At 63.9% G+C, this 23559-nt stretch overlaps 2 protein-coding genes across 4 annotated transcripts in view; one reads left to right on the forward strand and one right to left on the reverse strand.

Moving 5' to 3' along the window:
• Nucleotides 1-30: 30 nt before the first annotated feature.
• LIPE (lipase E, hormone sensitive type) lies at nucleotides 31-19079 on the forward strand. Of its 3 annotated transcripts, XM_071800541.1 has the most exons (10): nucleotides 31-87; nucleotides 4093-4607; nucleotides 6837-6927; nucleotides 7931-8076; nucleotides 9004-9189; nucleotides 11421-11718; nucleotides 13810-14037; nucleotides 15164-15298; nucleotides 16005-16282; nucleotides 17312-19079. In XM_071800541.1, exons 2-10 carry the CDS (start codon nucleotides 4095-4097, stop codon nucleotides 18422-18424), a joined length of 2988 nt encoding a protein of 995 aa, XP_071656642.1. In that variant the 5' UTR covers nucleotides 31-87; nucleotides 4093-4094; the 3' UTR covers nucleotides 18425-19079. The 3 variants fall into 3 exon arrangements, with proteins under 3 accessions (XP_071656642.1, XP_071656641.1, XP_071656640.1); XM_071800539.1 differs by lacking the exons at nucleotides 31-87; nucleotides 4093-4607 and adding an exon at nucleotides 4826-5416; XM_071800540.1 differs by lacking the exons at nucleotides 31-87; nucleotides 4093-4607; nucleotides 15164-15298 and adding an exon at nucleotides 4825-5416.
• Nucleotides 18995-23559, reverse strand: part of MEGF8 (multiple EGF like domains 8) — a 69450-nt gene continuing 64885 nt past the window's right edge. Inside the window, 1 exon segment of the mRNA XM_071800529.1 lies at nucleotides 18995-22161. Within this exon segment, the coding sequence (XP_071656630.1) occupies nucleotides 19438-22161 (2724 nt within the window). The 3' untranslated portion in view covers nucleotides 18995-19437.

Consider the following 23559-nt stretch of genomic DNA (forward strand, 5'->3'; position numbering starts at 1 on the left):
CACCATCGCCATGACAACCGAGGCGCGGGCCGCCATTGGCCGGCGCTGCGTCACGTGGCCGGAAGCGGCGGGAGCGGCGGAGCGCAGGTCGGGGACGGATTTGGGGGGGAAAGCGCGAGGTTTGGGGTCCCCAGGGTCCCCTCCCCCCCCCAGTGACCTCAAGTGACCCCCAGAGCCCCCCCCGAGCCCCCAAGTGACCCCCAGAGCCCCCCAGGGACCCCCAGGGTCCTAAAGCCCGCCCAGGGACCCCGAGTCGCGTCCCCATTGTCCCCCAGTGTCCCCCCTTATCCCCCATTGTCCCCATATCCCCATTGCCCACATTGTCCCCGTGTCCCCCCAGGTCCCCCCAGGTCCCCATTGTCCCCCCATAGACCCCCATAGCCGCCCATTATCCCCCATGTCCCCCCATGTCACCCCCATAGCCCCCCGTTGTCCCCATTGTCCCCCCATGTCCCCCCATGTCCCCCATAGCCCCCCATTGTCCCCATTGTCCCCCGATGTCCCCCCATGTCCCCCCATGTCCCCCATTGTCCCCCCATGTCCCCATGTCCCCCCATGTCCCCCATTGTCCCCCCATGCCCCCCATAGTCCCCCATAGCCCCCCATTGTCCCCATGTCCCCCCATGTCCCCCCATGTCCCCCATGTCCTCCCCTGTCCCCATTGTCCCCCCATGTCCCCCATAGCCCCCCATTATCCCCCATGTCCTCCCATGTCCCCCCAATGTCCCCCATGTCCCCATTGTCCCCCCATGTTCCCCATAGCTCCCCATGTCCCCCCATTGTCCCCCCATGTCCCCATGTCCCCCCATGTCCCCCTCAATATCCTCGTTGTCCCCCCATTGTCCCCCATGTCCCCCCATGTCCCCCATAGCCCCCCATTATCCCCCATGACCCCCCATGTCACCCCCATAGTCTCCCATGTCCCCCCCATGTCCCCCATAGCCCCCATTGTCCCCATTGTCCCCCCATGTCCCCCCATGTCCCCATTGTCCCCCCATGTCCCCCATGTCCCCCATGTCCCCCCATATCCCCCATGTCCCCCCATGTCCCCATTGTCCCCCCATGTCCCCCATAGCCCCCCATTATCCCCCATGTCCCCATTGTCCCCCCATGTCCCCCCATGTCTCCCATGTCCCCCCATGTCTCCCATGTCCCCCCATTATCCCCCATGTCCCCCCATTGTCCCCATGTCCCCCCATTGTCCCCATGTCCCCCCATGTCCCCATTGTCCCCCCATAGCTCCCCATAGCCTCCCATTATCCCCCATGTCCCCCATAGCCCCCCATGTCCCCCATAGTCCCCCATTATCCCCCATGTCCTCCCATGTCCCCCCCAAGGTCCCCCATGTCCCCATTGTCCCCCCATGCCCCCCATAGCTCCCCATAGCCTCCCATTATCCCCCATGTCCCCCCATAGCTCCCCATGTCCCCCCCATTGTCCCCATGCCCCCCCATGTCCCCTCATGTCCCCATTGTCCCCCCATGTTCCCCAGGTCCCCCCATGTCCTCCCATAGCCCCCCATGTCCCCCAGGTCCCCATTGTCCCCCCACTGTCCCCATGTCCCCCCATGTCCCCCCATGTCCCCCATAGACCCCCATAGCCCCCCATTATCCCCATGTCCCCCCATGTCCCCCCATGTCCCCCCATGTCCCCCCATGTCCCCATTGTCCCCCCATGTCCCCCCATGTCCCCATTGTCCCCCCTGCCCCCCACTCTGTGTCCCCAGTGTCCCCAGTTCATGTTCCCAGTGTCCCCCCTGCCCCCATTGTCCCCATGTCCCCCAGGTCCCCATTGCCCCCATTGTCCCCCCATGTCCCCCCTGTCCCAGTGTCCCCAGTGTCCCCATTGTATCCCCATTGTATCCCCATTGTATCCCCATTGTCCCCCCTATCCCAGTGTCCCCAGTATCCCCATTGTCCCCATTGTCCCCCCTATCCCAGTGTCCCAAGTGTCCCCATTGTGTCCCCAGTGCTCCCAGTTCCCCCCATTGCTCAGCACAGGGGGGTCCCCAGTGTCCCCAGTTTGTGTCCCCATTGTATCCCCATTGTACCCCCATTGTCCCCAGTGTCCCCATTGTATCCCCGGTGTCCCCATTGTCCCCCCTATCCCAGTGTCCCCAGTATCCCCAGTGTCCCCATATGTCCCCCATTGTCCCCAGGTCCCCATTGTCCCCCACTCTGTGTCCCCAGTGCTCCCAATTCCCCCCATTGCTCAACATGGGGGGGTCCCCAGTGTCCCCATTGTGTCCCCATTGTATCCCCAGTATCCCCAGTGCTCCCAGTTCCCCCCATTGCTCAACACGGGGGGGTCCCCAGTGTCCCCAGTTTGTGTCCCCAGGTCCCCATTGTCTCCCATCTCCCCCTGTCCCAGTGTCCCCAGTTCCCCCCATTGCTCAACATGGGGGGGTCTCCAGTGTCCCCATTGTGTCCCCATTGTATCCCCAGTATCCCCAGTGTCCCCAGTTTGTGTCCCCCAGTGTCCCCCCTGCCCCAGTGTCCCCAGTGTCCCCATTGCTCCGGTTCCCAGTGTCCCCAGTGTCCCCGTTGCTCCATTCCCCTCCGTCCCAGTTTGCGTTCCCAGTGCCCCCAGTTCCCCCCGTTGCTCAACCCGGGGGTGTCCCCAGTGTCCCCATTGCTCCATGGCCCTGTGGCCCAGTCCCTGTCCCTCTGCCCCAGTTCCCAGTGTTCCCAGTGTTCCCAGTCCCCCCTGCCCCAGTGTCCCCATTGCTCCACGTCCCAGTGTCCCCAGCCCCTCCCATTGGTCCCCAGTCCCCCCCCAGCCCCTCCCATTGGTCCCCACTGCCCCCCAGCCCCTCCCACTGCCCCCCAGCCCCTCCCATTGGTCCCCACTGCCCCCCAGCCCCTCCCATTGATCCCCAGTCCCTCCCATTGGTCCCCACTGCCCCCCAGCCCCTCCCACTGCCCCCCAGCCCCTCCCACTGATCCCCAGCCCCTCCCATTGGTCCCCAGTCCCCCCCAGCCCCTCCCATTGGTCCCCACTGCCCCCGCAGCCCCTCCCATTGATCCCCAGCCCCTCCCATTGGTCCCCAGTCCCCTTCAGCCCCTCCCATTGGTCCCCACTGCCCCCCAGCCCCTCCCACTGCCCCCCAGCCCCTCCCATTGGTCCCCACTGCCCCCCAGCCCCTCCCATTGGTCCCCAGTCCCCCCCCAGCCCCTCCCATTGGTCCCCAGTCCCCCTCAGCCCCTCCCATTGGTCCCCACTGCTCCCCAGCCCCTCCCACTGCCCCCCAGCCCCTCCCATTGGTCCCCACTGCCCCCCAGCCCCTCCCATTGGTCCCCAGTCCCCCCCCAGCCCCTCCCATTGGTCCCCACTGCCCCCCAGCCCCTCCCATTGGTCCCCACTGCTCCCCAGCCCCTCCCATTGGTCCCCACTGCTCCCCAGCCCCTCCCATTGGTCCCCACTGCTCCCCAGCCCCTCCCATTGGTCCCCACTGCCCCCCAGCCCCTCCCACTGCCCCCCAGCCCCTCCCATTGGTCCCCAGTCCCCCCCAGCCCCTCCCATTGGTCCCCAGTCCCCCCCCAGCCCCTCCCATTGGTCCCCACTGCCCCCCAGCCCCTCCCATTGATCCCCAGTCCCTCCCATTGGTCCCCACTGCTCCCCAGCCCCTCCCACTGCTCCCCAGCCCCTCCCATTGGTCCCCAGTCCCCCCCAGCCCCTCCCATTGGTCCCCACTGCCCCCCCAGCCCCTCCCACTGCTCCCCAGCCCCTCCCACTGATCCCCAGCCCCTCCCATTGGTCCCCAGTCCCCCCCAGCCCCTCCCATTGGTCCCCAGTCCCCACCAGCCCCTCCCATTGGTCGCCACTGCCCCCCCAGCCCCTCCCACTGCTCCCCAGCCCCTCCCACTCTCCCCAGCCCCCCCCAGCCCCTCCCACCGCCTCCCACCCTCTCCCATTGGCCCCTGCTCCCCCCCAGCCCCTCCCACCGCCTCCCACCCTCTCCCATTGGTCCCTGCTCCCCCCCAGCCCCTCCCACCTCCCCCCCCCCATCCAGGGACCGCTTCATAAACCCCCGCAGCTCCCGAATCCGCGTCCGTCGCCCCCCATTCCGCACCCCCCTCCCCCCCCCTCCAGGCATGGACGCCCGCCCTCTGTTCCAATCGCTCTCTGCGCTGGCCGAGGACAACGCCGCCTTCTTCCAGCGCAGCGGCACGGCCAGCGGGCTCCGCTTCGCCGCCGCCTTCCGAGCCCTGGGGGAGCACGGCAAGGGTTTGGAGCCCCCCTTACGCCGCCTCTCCCGCCTCTGCCCCCGCTTCGACCTGGACGAATCCACCCCGGGGAACGGGTACCGGAGCCTGGTGCAGACGGTGCGGTGCTGCCTGGCACACGCGGTGCACAAGAGCCGCTACGTGGCGGCCAACAGGGGGAGCTTGTTCTTCCGGGCCGGGCACAACGCGGCGGAGCTCGAAGCCTACGGGGCGGCCCTGGCGCAGCTCAGGGCGCTGCTGGGCCTGGCCGAGCGGCTCCTGGCCAGTAGCCCCCCCGGGTGCCTCTTCCCGCCCGAGGAGGCCGGCATGGGGCCGGTGGTGCTGAGGGAGTGCAGCACCATGCGCAACGGGTGCTTCTACGGGAGGTGCCTGGGATTTCAGGTGATGGGGGTCATGGGGGTGGTGGGGGCATTGGGGGCGATGGGGGTCAATGGGAGTCAATGGGAGTCAATGGGGATCAATGGGAGTCAATGGGAGTCAGTGGGGATCAATGGGAGTCAATGGGGGTCAATGGGAGTCAATGGGAGTCAATGACAGTCAATGGGAGTCAATGGGGATCAATGGGGGTCAATGGGGATCAATGGGAGTCAATGGGAGTCAATGGGGGTCAATGGAAGTCAATGGGGTTCAATGGGAGTCAATGGGGATCAATGGAAGTCAATGGCAGTCAATGGGGGTCAATGGTACTCGATGGGGATCAATGGGAGTCAATGGAAGTCAATGGGGATCAATGGAAGTCAATGGCAGTCAATGGGGGTCAATGGTAGTCAATGGGAGTCATTGGGGATCAATGGGGGTCAATGGGGATCAATGGGGGTCAATGGCAGTCAATGGCACTCAATGGCAGTCAATGGGGTTCAATGGCAGTCAGTGGCAGTCATTGGGGATCAATGGGGATCAATGGCAGTCAATGGGGATCAATGGGTTCAATGGCAGTCAATGGCAGTCAATGGCAGTCGATGGGGTCAATGGGGACACGGGGGCCATGGGGCCGTGGTCCCGAGCTCGAAGCCTACGGGGCGGCCCTGGCGCAGCTCAGGGCGCTGCTGGGCCTGGCCGAGCGGCTCCTGGCCAGCAGCCCCCCCGGGTGCCTCTTCCCGCCCGAGGAGGCCGGCATGGGGCCGGTGGTGCTGAGGGAGTGCAGCACCATGCGCAACGGGTGCTTCTACGGGAGGTGCCTGGGATTTCAGGTGATGGGGGTCAATGGGGATCAATGGGAGTCAATGGGAGTCAGTGGGGATCAATGGGGGTCAATGGCGGTCAATGGGGGTCAATGGCAGTCAATGGGAGTCATTGGGGGTCAATGGGGATCAATGGGGGTCAATGGGAATCAATGGCGGTCAATGGGGATCAATGGGAGTCAATGGGGATCAGTGGGAGTCAATGGCACTCAATGGAGGTCAATGGAGATCAATGGGGTCAATGGAAGTCAATGGCATTTAATGGGGATCAATGGGGGTCAATGGGGATCAATGGGGGCAATGGGGGTCAATGGGAGTCAATGGGGGCAATGGGGGTCATTGGGAGTCAACGGGGATCAATGGGAGTCAATGGGGGTCATTGGGAGTCAATGGGGATCAATGGGGGCAATGGGGGTCAATGGGGATCAACGGGGATCAATGGGGGTCATTGGGAGTCAATGGGGATCAATGGGGGTCATTGGGAGTCAATGGGGATCAATGGGGGTCAATGGGGATCTATGGGGATCAATGGGAGTCAATGGGGATCAATGGGGGTCAATGGGGATCAACGGGGATCAATGGGGTCATTGGGAGTCAATGGGGATCAATGGGGGTCAATGGGGATCAATGGGAGTCAATGGGGATCAGTGGGGTCAATGGGGGTCATTGGGAGTCAACGGTGATCAACGGGGATCAATGGGAGTCAATGGTGATCAATGGGGGCAATGGGGGTCACTGGGGATCAATGGGGGTCACTGGGGATCAATGGGGGTCAACGGGGATCAATGGGGTCAATGGGGGTCACTGGGAGTCACTGGGGATCAATGGGGACATGGGGCGGGTGGCACTGGGCCCCAGCCCCGTTCCAGGTGACACAGGGACGTGGGGACACGCGGGACAGGGTGTTGTGGGGGTCACGGTGACACTGAGGGTGACACGGTGACACACACGGTGACACAGAGGGTGCCACGGTGACACAAGGGTGCCACGGTGACACACACGGTGACATGGTGACACAGAGGGTGACACAGAGGGTGACACAGTGACACAGAGGGTGACACAGTGACACAGAGGGTGCCACAGAGGGTGACACAGACGGTGACACAGAGGGTGACACAGTGACACAGAGGGTGCCACAGAGGGTGACACAGACGGTGACACAGAGGGTGACACAGTGACACAGAGGGTGACACAGAGGGTGCCACGGTGACGCCAAGGGTGACACAGAGGGTGCCACGGTGACATGAGGGTGACACAGAGGTGCCACGGTGACACAGAGGGTGACACAGAGGTGCCACAGTGCCACCAAGGGTGACACAGAGGGTGCCACGGTGACACGAGGGTGCCACAGAGGGTGCCACAGAGGGTGCCACAGAGGGTGACACAGAGGGTGCCACCGAGGGTGACAGGGTGCCACTGCCGTCCCCAGTTCGCCCCGTCGCTGCGTCCCCTCCTCCAGGCCATCGCCATCGGGCTCGTGTCCTTCGGAGAGAACTACAAACCCAACGACACGGGGCTGGGTGAGCGGGGGGTCCCCAATGTCCCCCCTGTCCCCCCGTGTCCCCCCGTGTCCCCTCATGTCCCCTCGTGTCCCCCCGTGTCCCCCCGTTGGTCTCTATTGACTCCCATTGATTCCCATTGACCCCATGGATTCCCATTGTCCCCCATTGACCCCCATTGACTCCCATTGATTCCATTGACCCACATTGACTCCCACTGACATCCATTGCCCCCCATTGCCCCCCATTGCCTCCCATTGCCTCCCATTGACCCCCATTGCCCCCCATTGCCCCCATTGATCCCCATTGCCCCCCATTGCCCCCCATTGCCCCCGTTGCCACCCATTGCTCCCATTGCCCCCCATTGCCCCCCATCGCCCCCCATTGCCTCCCATTGACCCCCATTGACCCCCATTGACCCCCATTGCCCCCATTGCCTCCCATTGATGCCCATTGACCCCCATTGACCCCCATTGCCCCCATTGATCCCCATTGTCCCCATTGACTCCCATTGACCCCCATTGACCCCCATTGACTCCCATCACCCCATTGCCTCCCATTGATGCCCATTGATGCCCATTGACCCCCATTGACCCCCATTGCCCCCATTGATCCCCATTGATCCCCCTTGACCCCCATTGCCCCCATTGATCCCCATTGATCCTCATTGACTCCCATTGACCCCCATTGACCCCCATTGACGCCCATTGACGCCCATTGCCCCCATTGATCCCCATTGACTCCCATTGACCCTCATTGCCCCCATTGATCCCCATTGATCCCCATTGACTCCCATTGACGCCCATTGACTCCCATTGACTCCCATCGCCCCCATTGCCCCCATCGCCTTCATGTCCCTCATTGCCCCCCATTGCCCCCATTGATCCCCATCGCCCCCATCACCCCCATCACCCCCCCTGTCCCCAATGTCCCCCCTGTCCCCAATGTCCCCGCTGTCCCCAATGTCCCCACTGTCCCCAATGTCCCCCCTGTCCCCAATGTCCCCGCTGTCCCCACGTCCCAGGGGTGGCCGCCGGGTCCCTGTTCACCAGCGGGAAGTTCGCCCTGGACCCCGAGCTGCGCGGGGACCAATTTGAGCGGCTGACGCAGAACCTGGACGTGCAGTTCTGGAAACGCTTCTGGAACCTCACCGAGACCGAGCTGCTGGCGGTGAGCCCCGAAATCACCCCGAAACGGCCCAAAATCACCCCAAAACGGCCCAAAATCACCCAAAAACCACCCCAAAATGGCCCAAAACCACCCCAAAATGGCCCAAAACACCCCCAAACAACCCAAAACACCTCCCCAGGGTCCTAAAGCCTTCCCAGTGATCCCCAGGGTCCTAAAGCCCCCCAGTGACTCCCAATGATCCCCAGGGTCCTAAAGCCCCCCCAGTGACTCCCAGTGATCCCCAGGGTCCTAAAGCCCCCCCAGTGACCCCCAGTGATCCCCAGGGTCCTAAAGCCCCCCCAGTGACTCCCAGTGACCCCCAGGGTCCTAAAGCCCCCCCAGTGACCCCCAGTGATCCCCAGGGTCCTAAAGCCCCCCCAGTGACTCCCAGTGACCCCCAAGGTCCCAAAGCCCCCCCAGTGACTCCCAGTGACCCCCAGGGTCCTAAAGCCCCCCCAGTGATCCCCAGGTACCCCCTGGGTCCTAAGGCCCCCCCATGTCCCCAGGTGACCCCCAGGGTCCCAGAGCCCAGGGTCTGTGTGTCCATCCCATGGGGGGGTTCCCATTGTCCGTCTGTCCCATGGGGGGGTTCCCAGTGTCCATCTGTCCATCCCATGGGGGTTCCCATGTCTGTGTGTCCATCTCATGGGGTGGTTCCTAGTGTCCGTCCGTCCCATGGGGGGGTTCCCAGTGTCCCTCTGTCTCATGGGGGGGTTCCCAGTGTCCGTCCGTCCGACCCATGGGGGGGTTCCCAGTGTCCATCCGTCCGTCCCATGGGGGGGTTCCCAGTGTCCGTCCGTCCGACCCATGGGGGGGTTCCCAGTGTCCATCCGTCCGTCCCATGGGGGGGTTCCCAGTGTCCGTCCGTCCGTCCCATGGGGGGGTTCCCAGTGTCCGTCCGTCCGTCCCACGTCCGTGTGTCCGCAGTCGGTGGCGTCCATGGCGTCGGCCCCCGTGGGGCTGTGCCGGGAGCTCTCGGTGCCCCCGGAGCCGCTGGAGCTGCCCCTGCACGGGGACCCCGGGGCCACCGTCACCATCGCCCCCCCCGTGGCGCACACGGGACCCGGCCCCGTGCACATGAGGCTGCTCTCCTATCACCTCCGGGACGGGCAGGTGACGGGGGACGTGGGGACAGGGGGGGCGACGGGGGCGACGGGGGTGATGGGGGTGATGGGGGCAATGGGGGCGATGGGGGTGATGGGGACAATGGGGGCGATGGGGACATTGGGGCGATGGGGGTGATGGGGGTGATGGGGACAATGGGGGTGATGGGGACAATGGGGGCAATGGGGGTGATGGGGACATTGGGGGTGATGGGGGCAATGGGGGCAATGGGGGTGATGGGGACATTGGGGGTGATGGGGGCAATGGGACAATGGGGACATTGGGGCGATGGGGGTGATGGGGACATTGGGGATCAATGGGAGTCAATGGGGATCAATGGGGGTCAATGGGATCAATGGGAGTCAATGGGGGGTCAATGGGGGACATTGGGGGTCAATGGGGTCAATGGGGGTGATGGGGGCAATGGGGGTGATGGGGACATTGGGGACATTGGGGGCAATGGGGGCAATGGGGACATTGGGGGCGATGGGGTCATTGGGGATCAATGGGGGTCAGTGGGGGTCAATGGGAGTCAATGGGGGTCAATGAGGATCAGTGGGGATCAGTGGGGGCAATGGGGATCAATGGGAGTCAATGGGAGTCAATGGGGATCATTGGGAGTTAATGGGGGTCAATGGGAGTCAATGGGGATCGATGGAGTCAATGGGGTCAATGGGGGTCAATGGGAGTCAATGGGGATCAATGGAGTCAATGGAGGTCAATGGGGATCAATGGGGTCAATGGGGGTCAATGGGAGTCAATGGGGATCAATGGGAGTCAATGGGGATCAATGGGGGTCAACGGGGATCAATGGGGTCCATGGGGGTCAATGGGAGTTCCCCTCACCCTCCCCCCCCATTCCAGGACAGCGCGGCCCTGCTGGCCCTGACCCGCTCGGAGGGCCCGCGCGCCCCCTTGCGCTGGTTCCGGGGGGAGCCCAGCGCTGCCCCCCTCCCTGGGGGGTCACTGGGGGGCTTTAGGACCCTGGGGGTCCCTTGGAGTCAATGCAGGGGCTTTAGGACCCTGGGGTTCACTTGAGGTCAATGGGGGGGGCTTTAGGACCCTGGGGGTCCCTTGGGGTCAATGCAGGGCTTTAGGACCCTGGGGTTCACTTGAGGTCACTGGGGGGGCTTTAGGACCCTGGGGGTCCCTTGGGGGTCACTGGGGGGGCTTTAGGACCCTGGGGGTCCCTTGGGGTCACTGGGGGGGCTTTAGGACCCTGGGGGTCACTCAGAGTCACTCGGGGGCTTTGGGACCCTGGGGTTCACTCGAGGTCAATGGGCCCTGGGTATATGGGGTCAATGGGACATGGGGGGTACATGGGGGGTACACGGGGGTCCCCCCACACTTTCGGGGGGGGGTTCCCCTCACCCTTCCCCCCCCATTCCAGGACAGCGCGGCCCTGCTGGCCCTGAGCCGCTCGGAGGGCCCGCGCGCCCCCTTGCGCTGGTTCCGGGGGGGGCCCAGCGCTGCCCCCCTCCCTGGGGGTCACTGGGGGGGCTTTAGGACCCTGGGGGTCCCTTGGAGTCAATGGGGGGCTTTAGGACCCTGGGGGTCCCTTGGGGTCACTGGGGGGTCTTTAGGACCCTGGGGGTCCCTTGGAGTCAATGCAGGGGCTTTAGGACCCTGGGGTTCACTTGAGGTCAATGGGGGGGCTTTAGGACCCTGGGGTTCACTCGAGGTCAATGGGCCCTGGGTATATGGGGTCAATGGGACATGGGGGGTACATGGGGGGTACACGGGGGTCCCCCCACACTTTCGGGGGGGGTTCCCCTCACCCTCCCCCCCCCCATTCCAGGACAGCGCAGCCCTGCTGGCCCTGACCCGCTCGGAGGGCCCGCGCGCCCCCTTGCGCTGGTTCCGGGGGGGCCCGGCGCTGCCCCCCTCCCTGGGGGTCACTGGGGGGCTTTAGGACCCTGGGGGTCCCTTGGGGTCACTGGGGGGCTTTAGGACCCTGGGGTCCCTTGGGATCACTGGGGGGGCTTTAGGACCCTGGGGGTCACTCAGAGTAACTGGGGGGCTTTAGGACCCTGGGGGTCCCTTGGAGTCAATGGGGGGCTTTAGGACCCTGGGGTTCACTTGAGGTCAATGGGGGGGCTTTAGGGCCCTGGGGTTCACTCGAGGTCAATGGGCCCTGGGTATATGGGGTCAATGGGACATGGGGGGTACATGGGGGGTACACGGGGGTCCCCCCACACTTTCGGGGGGGGGTTCCCCTCACCCTCCCCCCCCCATTCCAGGACAGCGCGGCCCTGCTGGCCCTGAGCCGCTCGGAGGGCCCGCGCGCCCCCTTGCGCTGGTTCCGGGGGGGCCCGGCGCTGCCCCCCTCGCCCTCGCTCCTGGTCCATTTCCACGGGGGGGGGTTCGTGGCGCAGACCTCGCGCTCCCACGAGCCCTACCTGCGGGGGTGGGCGCGCGAGCTGGGCGCCCCCATCCTCTCGGTGGATTACGCGCTGGCCCCCGAGGCCCCGTTCCCCAGGGCGCTCGAGGAGTGCTTCTACGCCTACTGCTGGGCCCTGCGCAACTGCCGCCTGCTGGGTACGGGGGCTGGGGGGTCACCTGGGGTATGGGGGAGAATGGGGGGGAATGGGGTCCGTGGGGTTCATGGGGGTTCATGGGGGTACGGGGGTGAATGGGGCTTGGGGGTCTATGGGGGTGTGGGGTTCATAGGGGGCTATGGGGCTGGGGGGGTGTGGGGTTCATAGGGGGTATGGGGTCCATGGGGTTATGGGGTCCATGGGTCCATGGGGTTATGGGGTTTGGGGTCCATGGGGTCCATGGGGTTATGGGGTCCATGGGGTCCATGGGGTTATGGGGTCCATGGGGTTATGGGGTCCATGGGTCCATGGGGTTATGGGGGTTTTGGGTCCATGGGGTTATGGGGGTTATGGGGTCCATGGGGTTATGGGGTTTTGGGTCCATGGGGGGCAGTGCTTCTACGCCTATTGCTGGGCCCTGCGCAACTGCCGCCTGCTGGGTACGGGGGCTGGGGGGCGGCTGGGGTATGGGGGAGAATGGGGGGGAATGGGGTCCGTGGGGTTCATGGGGGTTCATGGGGGTATGGGGGTGAATGGGGCTTGGGGGTCTATGGGGTCCATGGGGGTATGGGGGTGAATGGGGCTTGGGGGTCTATGGGGTTCATGGGGGGTATGGGGGTGAATGGGGCTTGGGGGTCCATGGGGGGTATGGGGGGTATGGGGGGTCCATGGGGGTATGGGGTCCATGGGGGTTCATGGGGGTTCATGGGGGTATGGGGGTGAATGGGGCTTGGGGGTCTATGGGGCCCATGGGGGTATGGGGGTGAATGGGGCTTGGGGGTCCATGGGGGGTATGGGGGGTATGGGGGGTCCATGGGGGTATGGGGTTCATGGGGGGTATGGGGGTGAATGGGGCTTGGGGGTCTATGGGGTCCATGGGGTTCATGGGGGGTATGGGGTCCATGGGGGTATGGGGTCCATGGGGGTATGGGGTCCATGGGGGGTATGGGGGTGAATGGGGCTTGGGGGTCTATGGGGTCCATGGTGGGAATGGGGTTCATAGGGGGCTGTGGGGGGTATGGGGTCCATGGTGTCCATGGGGGTTATGGGGTCCATGGGGTCCATGAGGTTCATGGGGGTATGGGGGTGAATGGGGCTTGGGGGTCATGGGGTCCATGGGGGGTATGGGGGTCATGGGGTTCATAGGGGGCTATGGGGCTGCAGGGGTGTGGGGGATATGGGGGGGAATGGGGCTGGGGGGGTATGGGGGGTATAGGGGATACGGGGAGTGTGGGGGGTATGGGGTCCATGGGGGGAATGGGGCTGGGGGGTATGGGGTCCATGGGGTTCATGGGGGGCTGTGGGGCAGCTATGGGGCTGGGCATGGGGGGCAGTGTTTCTATGCCTGTTGGGGACCCAGACCCCCTTGTGACCTTGACCCCTATTGACCCCTCTTGACCCCTCTTGACCCCTATTGACCCCTATTGACGCCCATTGACCCCCATTGACCTCCATTGACCCCCATTGACCCCCATTGCCCCGCATTGCCCCCCATTGCTCCCCATCGCCCCCCATGACCCCCATGACCCCCATTGACCCCCATTGACCCCCATTGACTCCCATTGACACCCAATTAACTTCCATTGCCCCCCATTGCCCCCATCGCCCCCCATTGACTCCCATTGACCCCCATTGATCCCCATTGGCCCCGTTGATCCCCATTGACCATTGCCCCCATTGATCCCCATTGACTCCCATTGATCCCCATTGCCCCCCATTGCCCCCATTGATCCACATTGATCCCCATTGACTGCCGTTGCTCTCCATTGCCCCCCATTGACCCCATTGACTCCCATTGACCCCATTGACCCCTATTGACCCCCATTGACCCCCATTGAGTGCCATTGACTCCCATTGACTCCCATTGACCCCTATTGACTCGCATTGACTCCCATTGACTCCCATTGACCCCATTGCCCTCCATTGCCCCCCATTGACCCCATTGACTCCCATTGACCCCATTGACTCCCATTGACCCCATTGACTGCCATTGACTCCCATCGCCCCCATCGCCCCCATCACCCCCATCGCCCCCATCACCCCCAATGTCCCCATCGCCCCCATCACCCCCACGTCCCCCCTGTCCCCCCAGGCTCCACGGCGCAGCGCGTGTGCCTGGCGGGGGACAGCGCCGGGGGGAACCTGTGCCTGTCGGTGTCGCTGCGCGCGGCGGCCATGGGGGTGCGGCCCCCCCAGGGCATCGTGGCCGCCTACCCCGTGACGCTGGTGCAGGCGGCGGCGTCGCCCTCGCGGCTCCTGACCCTGCTGGACCCGCTGCTGCCCATCAGCGTCCTCTGCCAGTGCCTGCGGGCGTACGCGGGTATGGGGACATCGGGGACATTGAGGGCGATGGGGACGTTGGGGGTGATGGGGGTGATGGGGGCGATGGGGACATTGGGGGTGATGGGGGCGATGGGGGCGATGGGGACATTGGGGGTGATGGGGGCGATGGGGGCGATGGGGACATTGGGGGTGATGGGGGCAATGGGGACATTGGGGGTGATGGGGGTGATGGGGTCAATGGGAGTCAGTGGGAGTCAGTGGGGGTCAATGGGGATCAATGGGAGTCAATGGGGGTCAATGGGGGTCAGTGGGAGTCAGTGGGGGTCAATGGGGGTCAATGGGGGTCAATGTGATCAATGGGAGTCAATGGGGGTCAGTGGGAGTCAGTGGGGATCAATGGGGGTCAATGGGGACATTGGGGTCAATGGGATCAATGGGGGTCAATGGGAGTCAATGGGTATCAATGGGGGTCAGTGGGGATCAATGGGAGTCAATGGGGTCAATGGGAGTCAATGGGGGTCAATGGGGGTCAATGGGGGTCAGTGGGGACATTGGGGTCAATGGGATCAATGGGGGTCAATGGGAATCAATGGGTATCAATGGGGGTCAGTGGGGATCAATGGGGGCAATGGGGATCAATGGGAGTCAATGGGGTCAATGGGAGTCAATGGAGATCAATGGGGGTCAATGGGAGTCAGTGGGGGTCAATGGGGGTCAATGTGGGGTAATGGGAGTCGATGGGGGTCAATGGAGATCAATGGGAGTCAATGGGGTCAATGGGGGTCAATGGGATCAATGGGAGTCAATGGGGGTCAATGGCGGTCAATGGGATCAATGGGGGTCAATGGGGGCGATGGGAGTCAATGGGGATCAATGGGGGTCAATGGGGACAATGGGGGTCAGTTGGGTCAATGGGAGTCAATTGGGGTCAAGGGAAGTCAATGGGGATCAATGGGGATCAGTGGGGGTCTGTGGGAATCAATGGGGATCAATGGGGGGCAATGGGGATGAATGGGGGTGAATGGGGGCAATGGAGGGCAATGGGGATCAATGGGGTCAATGGAGGTGATGGGGGCACTGGGGGGACATTGTGGGGACATTGAGCCCCCCCCGTCCCCCCCACTCCTCTGGTGACACTCGGGGACCCCCCTGTCCCCCCCCAGGTGCTGACGAGGACGGGGACCCCGCCCCCCCCTCCCTGGAGCCCCCGAGCCCCCCGCGGGTGCTGCTGCAGGAGCTGCGGCGGGGGGCGGCCCAGTGGCTGGGGGGGCTGTTCCGGGGGGCCCCCCCGAAGGACGGTACGGGGGGGTCACTGGGGGGGTCTGGGGGTCACTGGGAGTCACTGGGGGGCTTTAGGACCCTGGGGGTCACTGGGGGGGTCTGGGACACTGGGGGTCACTGGGGGGGCTCTGGGACCCTGGGGGTCACTGGGGGGGCTTTAGGACCCTGGGGGTCACTGGGCGGGTCTGGGACACTGGGGGCGCCTTTGGGTCACTGGGGGGGCTTTAGGACCCTGGGGGTCCCTGGGGGGGTCTGGGATCCTGGGGGGTCCTGTGGGTCACGGGGGGGGCTTTAGGACCCTGGGGGTCACTGGGGGGCTTTAGGACCCTGGGGTCACTGTGGGGGGCTCTGGGACACTGGGGGTCACTGGGGGGCTTTAGGACCCTGGGGTCACTTGGGGACACAGGGGGGGTCCTGGGGGGTCACTTGGAGACATGGGGGGACCTGGGGGGTCATTTGGGGTCACTGGGGGGGCTTTAGGACCCTGGGGGTCACTGGGAAACACTGGGGGGGCTTTAGGACCCTGGGGGTACCCGGGGGTCACTTGAGGTCACTGGGACCGTACCAAGGGGATGTGGGGGGGTGATTCGGGTTCATTTGGGGACACAGGGGGGACCTGGGGGTCACTGGGGGGGCCCTGGGGGTCCTGGGGACACAGGGGGCGGGATTTGGGGCCAAAGCTGCCGAATTTGGGGCCAAACCATGACCATCATGTCCCCCCAGCCCCCCCCGCCAAGAACAACCCGGAGCAGCCGCCCCCCCAGGATGGGGCTGGGACCCCCCCCAATGACACCGGGACCCCCCCCAATGACACGGGGAGCCCCCAAAAGGAGGGGGGGGACCCCCAGAATGAGGGGGACCCCGAGTTCCGCCCGCTGCGCATTCAGGGCCCCCCCGCGCGGTTCCTGCCCCCCCCGGCCCCCCTGGCCCGAAACCCCTTCATGTCCCCCCTGCTGGCCCCCGAGCCCCTGCTGGGGGCGCTGCCCCCCGTGCACCTCGTGGTGAGTGGGGGGGACCCCAAATTGGGGGGGGACCCATGGGGGACCCTGATACTGGGGGGGGGACACAGGGACGTGGGGGGGACACAAGGACCATGGGGGGGGGGGACCCCAAATTGGGGGGGGCCCAAAACGGGGAGGGGCCCAAAGTGGGGGGGACCCCAAATGGGGGAGGACCCCAAAATAGGGGTGGGGCTCAAAATGGGGGGGGGCCCAAAGTGGGGGAGACTCCAAAATAGGGGGGACCCATGGGGGTGGAGCCCAATGGGGGGGACCCCAAAATGGGGGGGACACAGGGACATGGGGGGGACCCCAAAGTGGGGGGGACTCAGGGACCCCCAAACCACCCATTTCCCCCCAACCCCCTGTGACCCCCAATTGATCCCCATTGATCCACATTGACCCCCATTGACCCCATTGACCCCCATTGACCCCCATTGATCCCCATTGACCGCCATTGATCCCATTGACTCCCATTGACCCCCATTGATCCCCATTGACCCCCATTGATCCCCCTTGACTCCCATTGACCCCCATTGATCCCGATTGACTCCCATTGACCGCCATTCATCCCCATTGGCCCCCATTGATCCCCATTGACCACCATTGATCCCCATTGACCCCCATTGACCCCCATTGACCTCCATTGACCCCCATTGACCCCCATTGACCCTCATTGACCCCCATTGATCCCCATTGACCCCCATTGATCCCCATTGACCCTCATTGACCCCCATTGATCCCCATTGACTCCCATTGACTGCCATTGACCCCCATTGACACCCACTGACCCCCATTGATCCCCATTGACACCCATTGACCCCCATTGATCCCCCTTGACCCCCATTGACCCCCATTGATCCCCATTGATCCCCATTGATCCCCATTGACCCCCATTGATCCCCATTGACACCCATTGACCCCCATTGACCTCCATTGACCCCCACTGATCCTCATTGCCCCCAATGTCCCCATCACCCCCATTGTCCCCAACGTCCCCACCCCCCCGTGACCCCCATCTCCGCCCCATAGGCCTGCGCCCTGGACCCCATGCTGGACGACTCGGTTTCCCTGGCCCGGCGCCTCCGGGATTTGGGGCGCCCGGTGACGCTTCACGTGGTCCCCGATCTGCCCCACGGATTCCTCAGCCTGGGGGCGCTGAGCCCCGAGACCCGAAGGGCGACGGCGCTGTGCACGCGGCTCATCCGGGGGGTGCTGCACCCCCCAGACCCACACTTGGGGGGCAGGCGGGGGTCGCTGTTCCTCGGGGGGCGCCGCGACAGCCTGGACCCACAGCTGGGCCTGCGCCGGGGGTCAACGTTGCTTGGGGGGCGCAGGGAGAGTCTGGCCCCACAGGATGGGCCCCGCCGGGGCTCGGTGTTACTTGGGGGGCCCAGGGAGGGTCTGGACCCACACTTGGGGGGCAGGCGGGGGTCGGTGTTACTTGGGGGGCGCAGGGACAGCACAGCCCCACAGGATGGGGCCCGCCGTGGGTCGGTGATGCTCGGGACCCATAGGGACAGCCCAGACCCACACTTGGGGGGCAGGCGGGGGTCGGTGTTACTTGGGGGGCGCAGGGAGAGCCTGGACCCACACTTGGGGGGCAGGCGGGGGTCGGTGTTGCTGGAGAATCCCCGCCGTGGGTCGGTGATGCTCGGGACCCATAGGGACAGCCCAGCCCCACAGGACGGGGCCCGCCGTGGGTCAGGGGTGCTCGGGACCCATAGCGATAGTCCAGACCCACACTTGGGGGGCAGGCGGGGCTCGGCGATGCTGGGGACCCATAGGGACAGCTCAGCCCCACAGGACGGGGCCCGCCGTGGGTCAGGGGTACTTGGGGGGCGCGGGGAGAAGCTGGTGACCCACGGCAATGGGGCCGCTGGGACCCATAGCGATGGGGCCGCTCTGCCCCACAGCACCAGCAAAGTCCTGACCCACAGCAATGGGGCCGCTGGGACCCAGAGCGATGGGGCCACCCAGCCCCACAGCCCCAGCCCCACACCCCCGCCCCAGCCCCACATCGGGGGGGCCCCGCCCAGCCCCCCCCGCCCCCCCCCGTGCTGTGGGGCCCCCCCGGGACCCCCCCAGGAGCCCCCAAACCCCCGCAGGCCCAGCGGCCCCGCAGGGAGAGAAGTGGGGTCCTGACCCATAGATCTAGGGGTCCCTACCCATAGATGTGGGGGTCCTGACCCACAGCTTGAGAGGGGTCGTGACCCCCGGATTTTGGAGTCCTGACCCCTAGATCTGGGGGTCCTGACCCATAGATTTTTGGGGTCCTGACCCATAGATTTGGGGGTCCCTACCCCATAGATTTTGGGGGTCCTGCCCCATAAATTTTGGGGTCCTGACCCATAGTTTGAGGGGGGTCGTGACCCCCGGATTTGGGGGTCCTGACCCATTGATTTTGGGGATCCTGACCCATTGATTTTGGGGTCCTGCCCCACAGATTTGAGGGTCCTGACCCACTGATTTTTGGGGTCCTGCCCCACAGATTTTGGGGGTCCTGCCCCATAGATTTGGGGGTCCCTACCCATAGATTTTGGGGGTCCTGCCCCATAGATTTTGGGGGTCGTGCCCCACGGATGTGGGGGTCTTGACCCATAGATTTGGGGGTCCTGCCCCATAGATTTTGAGGATCGTGCCCCACGGATTTAGGGTCCTGCCCCACAGATGTGGGTCCCACCCCATCCCAGTAATTCACGCTCACGCTGTGGGGCTGGGGGTCCAAGCTCTTTATTCCCCCCCATCTCCCCACACAATAAATCAGATGTGGGGCAGCACCGCGACCCCCAACAAACAACAGAGGGGTCCGTGTTTGGTTTGGGGGGCGCCCCACGGCAATGGGGTTGGGGGGCTGCCCCATAGCAATGGGGTTGGGGGATGCAACGGGGGGCTGGGAGGGTCTGCCCCATAGCAATGGGGCTGGGGACCGCCTATGGGGCAGCTTGTGGGGCTGCCCCATAGCAACGGCTCCACTTATGGGTCTGCCTCACAGCAATGGGGCTGGGGGGGGGCCGCTTATGGGGCAACTTATGGGGCTGCCCCATAGCAACGACTCCACTTATGGGTCTGCCCCACAGCAATGGGGCTGGGGGGCCGCCTATGGGGCAGCTTATGGGGCTGCCCCATAGCACTTATGGGTCCGCCCCCCATGTCCCTCAGCGCCCCCGCCCCGTGCCCTCCCCCGCCCCTCCCCCCGCCCCGCCCTTCCTGGCCGAGGCCCCGCCCCCCGCGCGCAGCCCCGCCCTCAGCGTCACGAGCGCTGACGCCAGCGCGGCCCCGCCCCCCGAGGCCCCGCCCCCCGGAAGTTGCAGCAGCAACGTGGCCACCGCGGCCCCCCCGTCCTCCGTGGGCTCCAACGTCAGCGGCCACGCCCCTCGGGGGGCGGGGCCTCGGGGGGGCGGGGCGCGGGGAGGGGCGGAGCTTGGGGGGCAGCGGGGGGGTGGAGGGTGGGGGGAACTTGGGGGGAGTTGGGGGTCTTGGGGGTGATCAAGGGGGTTTTGGGGGTGACCAATGGGGTTTTGGGGTCTCTGTGGGTCCCGAGGACCCTCAGTGGGGCTCTGGGGGTCCCCAATGGGGTTTTGGGGTCCCCGTTGATTTTGGGGTCCCCGTTGGTCAACGGAGCTTTGGGGACACCCAATGGACTTTTGGGGTCTCTCTGGGTCCCCAATGGACTTTTGGGGCCCATCAATGGGGTTTTGGGGTCTCTCTGGGTCCTGGGGGTCCCCAATGGACTTTTGGGGGTACCCCATAGAGCTTTGGGGCTGATCCATGGGGTTTTGGGGTCCCCGTTGATTTTGGGGTCCCTGTTGGTTTTGGGGTCCCTGTTGGTCACCGGAGCTTTGGGGACACCCAATGGACTTTTGGGGCTGATCAATGGGGTTTTGGGGTCTCTCTGGGTCCCCAATGGACTTTTGGGGCCAATCAATGGGGTTTTGGGGTCCCCGTTGGTTTTGGGGTCCCTGTTGGTCAACAGAGCTTTGGGGACACCCAATGGACTTTTGGGGTCTCTGTGGGTCCCCAATGGGGTTTTGGGGTCTCTCTGGGTCCCCAATGGGGTTTTGGGGTCTCTCTGGGTCCCCAATGGATTTTTGGGGCAAATCCATGGGGTTTTGGGGCCAATCCATGGGGTTTTGGGTTCCCCGTTGCTTTTGGGGTCCCCGTAGGTTTTGGGGTCCCCGCTGCTCAACGGCGCTTTGGGCCCACCCAGTGCCCTTCGCGGACCAATCAGCGCGGCCCTGGGCGCGTTTGGCGCCGTTTTGCGGCCAATCCCCCGCGCCCCCGTGCCGAGCGCCCCCATTGGGCAGCGCTGCTGTTGTCCCCGCCCCCCGGAAGCAGACGGTGACGCTCCCGAAGGGCCGATTGGCCATGAGCTTCCTCTCCCTCCTCCTCCTCCTCCGCTCGCCCCGGGCGGCCAGGGCGCCCCTCCCCCTCCACACCAACACGCAACCCCCCAACAAGAGGAAGAAACAGGCGAAGAACACCGAGAAGAACACGAACAGGTCGATGTGCGCCTGGTCCTGCCGGAAGAACAACAACCCCCGCGAGGCCCCGCCCCCTTCCTCCCCAAGCCCCGCCCCCCGCCCCGGCTCCACCCCCAGCACCACCAGGTAGAAGCGGGTGGACTTGAGGGGGTGGAGCCAATGGGGGATGGTGAGCACCAGGCGGTCCCGCACGCCCCGCACGACCAATGGGAGCGGGGAGGCGGGGCTAAGGGTGACGTAGGTGACCAGGCCCGAGGGGCGGAGCTCGAGGAGGGAGGGGAGGGGAGGGGAGGGGGAAATGGGGGCACTTTGAGGTTCAGGATTTTGGGGCGAACCCCCATAATTTTGGGGGGAAATGGGGAGGCTTGAAGCTCCATCATTTTGGGGTGAACCCCCAGTATTTTGGGGGGGAATGGGGGGGTTTGAAGCCCCATAATTTTGGGGTGAACCCTCATAATTTGGGGGTGAAATGGCTCCATTTTGGGGGGAAATGGGGGAGTTTGAAGCCCCAGAATTTTGGGGTGAAATGGCACTATTTGGACCCCTATAATTTTGGGGTGAACCCCCAGTATTTTGGGGGGAAATGGGGGCGTTTGAAGCCTCAGAATTCTGGGGTGAACCCCCATAATTTTGGGGGGAAATGGGGGGGTTTGAAGCCCCAATGTTTTGGGGTGAACCCTCATCGTTTTGGGGAGAAAGGGGACCTCTTGAACCCCCATAATTTGGGGTTGGACCCCCAGCATTTTGGGCCAGAACCCCATCATTTTGGCTCCAAACGCCACCACCCCAACCCCCACCATTCTGACTTGAACCCCCATCATTTTGACCCAAAACCCCATCATTTTGACCCAAAATCCCATCATTTTGGGCCAAAACTCCACCGCTCGATCCCCCACCACTCTGAGCTGATCCCACTGCGTTTTGACCCAAAACGGCACCATTTTGGGCCCAAATCCCATCATTTTGGGCCGAAACTCCACCGCTCGATCCCCCACCACTCTGAGCTGACCCCACCGCGTTTTGGGCCGGAGCGGCGCCATTTTGGGCCGAAACGCCCCCGTTTTGTGCCGGAGCGCCCCCGTGGTCCTGCAGCCTCACCAGGTGCCTCCCGGTGCCCGGCTCCACGTCCACGGCGAAGGTGTCGAAGGAGGCGGCCACGAAGAGGTCGACGGCGCCCCGCGTGACGTCCAGGGTGACGCGGATGTCCACGTTGGTGAACTTGGGCTGCACGGCGAAGAGCGCGGTGCGGCCAACGGGGAGCTGGCGCGGGCTCGGCTGCGGGAAGCAGCTGCTCTGCCCCATGGGGTCCAGGCAGTGCTCCTGCTCCACCGAGAGGAGGCGGTAGCACTGCTGGCCCCGCACCGGGTGGCCCTGGAAGGAGTCGCGGCACTTGGAGCACTGGGGGGGACAAGGGGACAAGGGGATGAGTCAATGGGAAGAGGGTCAAGTCATTGGGACAATGGCACAAGTCAATGGGATCAAGGTCAAGTCAATGGGATCAAGGTCAAGTCAAAGGGACAATGGGATGAGTCAATGGGAAGAGGCACAAGTCAATGGGACTATGGGACAATGGGACAAGTCTTTGGGATCAAGGTCAAGTCAATGGGACAATGGGGAAGTTAATGGGAAGAGGGTCAAGCCAATGAGACAATGGGATGAGTCATTGGGATCAATGACAAGTCAATGGGATCAAGGGCAAGTCAATGGGAAGAGGGTCAAGTCAATGGGATCAAGGTCAAGTCAATGGGACAATGGGAGAAGTCAATGGGAAGAAGGTCAAGTCAATGAGATCAAGGTCAAGTCAATGGGACAATGGGAGGAGTCAATGGAATCAATGACAAGTCAATGGGATCAAGGGCAAGTCAATGGGACAATGGGTCAAGTCAATGGGAAGAGGGTCAAGTCAATGGGACAATGGGATGAGTCAATGGGATCAAGGACAAGTCAATGGGACAATGGGAGAAGTCAATGGGAAGAGGATCAAGTCAATGGGATCAAGGTCAAGTCAATGGGACAATGGGAGAAGTCAATGGGAAGAGGGTCAAGTCAATCAGACAATGGGATGAGTCAATGGGATCAAGGGCAAGTCAATGGGAAGAGGGTCAAGTCATTGAGATCAAGGTCAAGTCAATGGGACAATGGGAGAAGTCAATGGGAAGAGGCACAAGTCAATGGGACAATGGGACAATGGGACAAGTCTTTGGGATCAAGGTCAAGTCAATGGGACAATGGGGAAGTCAATGGGATCAAGGTCAAGGCATTCGGACAATGGGATGAGTCAATGGGATCAATGACAACTCAATGGGATCACAGACAATTCAATGGGACAATGGGTCAAGTCAATGGGATCAAGGACAAGTCAATGGGACAATGGGTGAAGTCAATGGGAAGAGGGTCAAGTCAATGGAACCAGGGTCGAGTCATTGGGACAAAGGGCGGAGTCAATGGGACAATGGGGGCAGTCAATGGGACAATGGGAGGAGTCATTGGGACAATGGGGGCAGTCAATGGGACAATGGGAGGTGTCAATGGGACAATGGGAGGAGTCATTGGGATGTGGACACGGGGTGGATGGGGATGGGATGTGGCAGTGGCACCAGTGGGGACAATGGTGACAATGGGACTGGGGACGTGGACAAGGGGTGGATGGGGATGGGATGTGGCAGTGGCACCAGTGGGGACAATGGTGACAATGGGACTGGGGACGTGGACAAGGGGTGGATGGGGATGGGATGTGGCAGTGGCACCAGTGGGGACAATGGGGACAATGGGACCGGGGATGTGGACAAGGGGTGG

This window comes from Patagioenas fasciata, chromosome 31 (assembly GCF_037038585.1).
Source record: "Patagioenas fasciata isolate bPatFas1 chromosome 31, bPatFas1.hap1, whole genome shotgun sequence".
Classification (NCBI taxonomy): Eukaryota; Metazoa; Chordata; class Aves; order Columbiformes; family Columbidae; genus Patagioenas; species Patagioenas fasciata.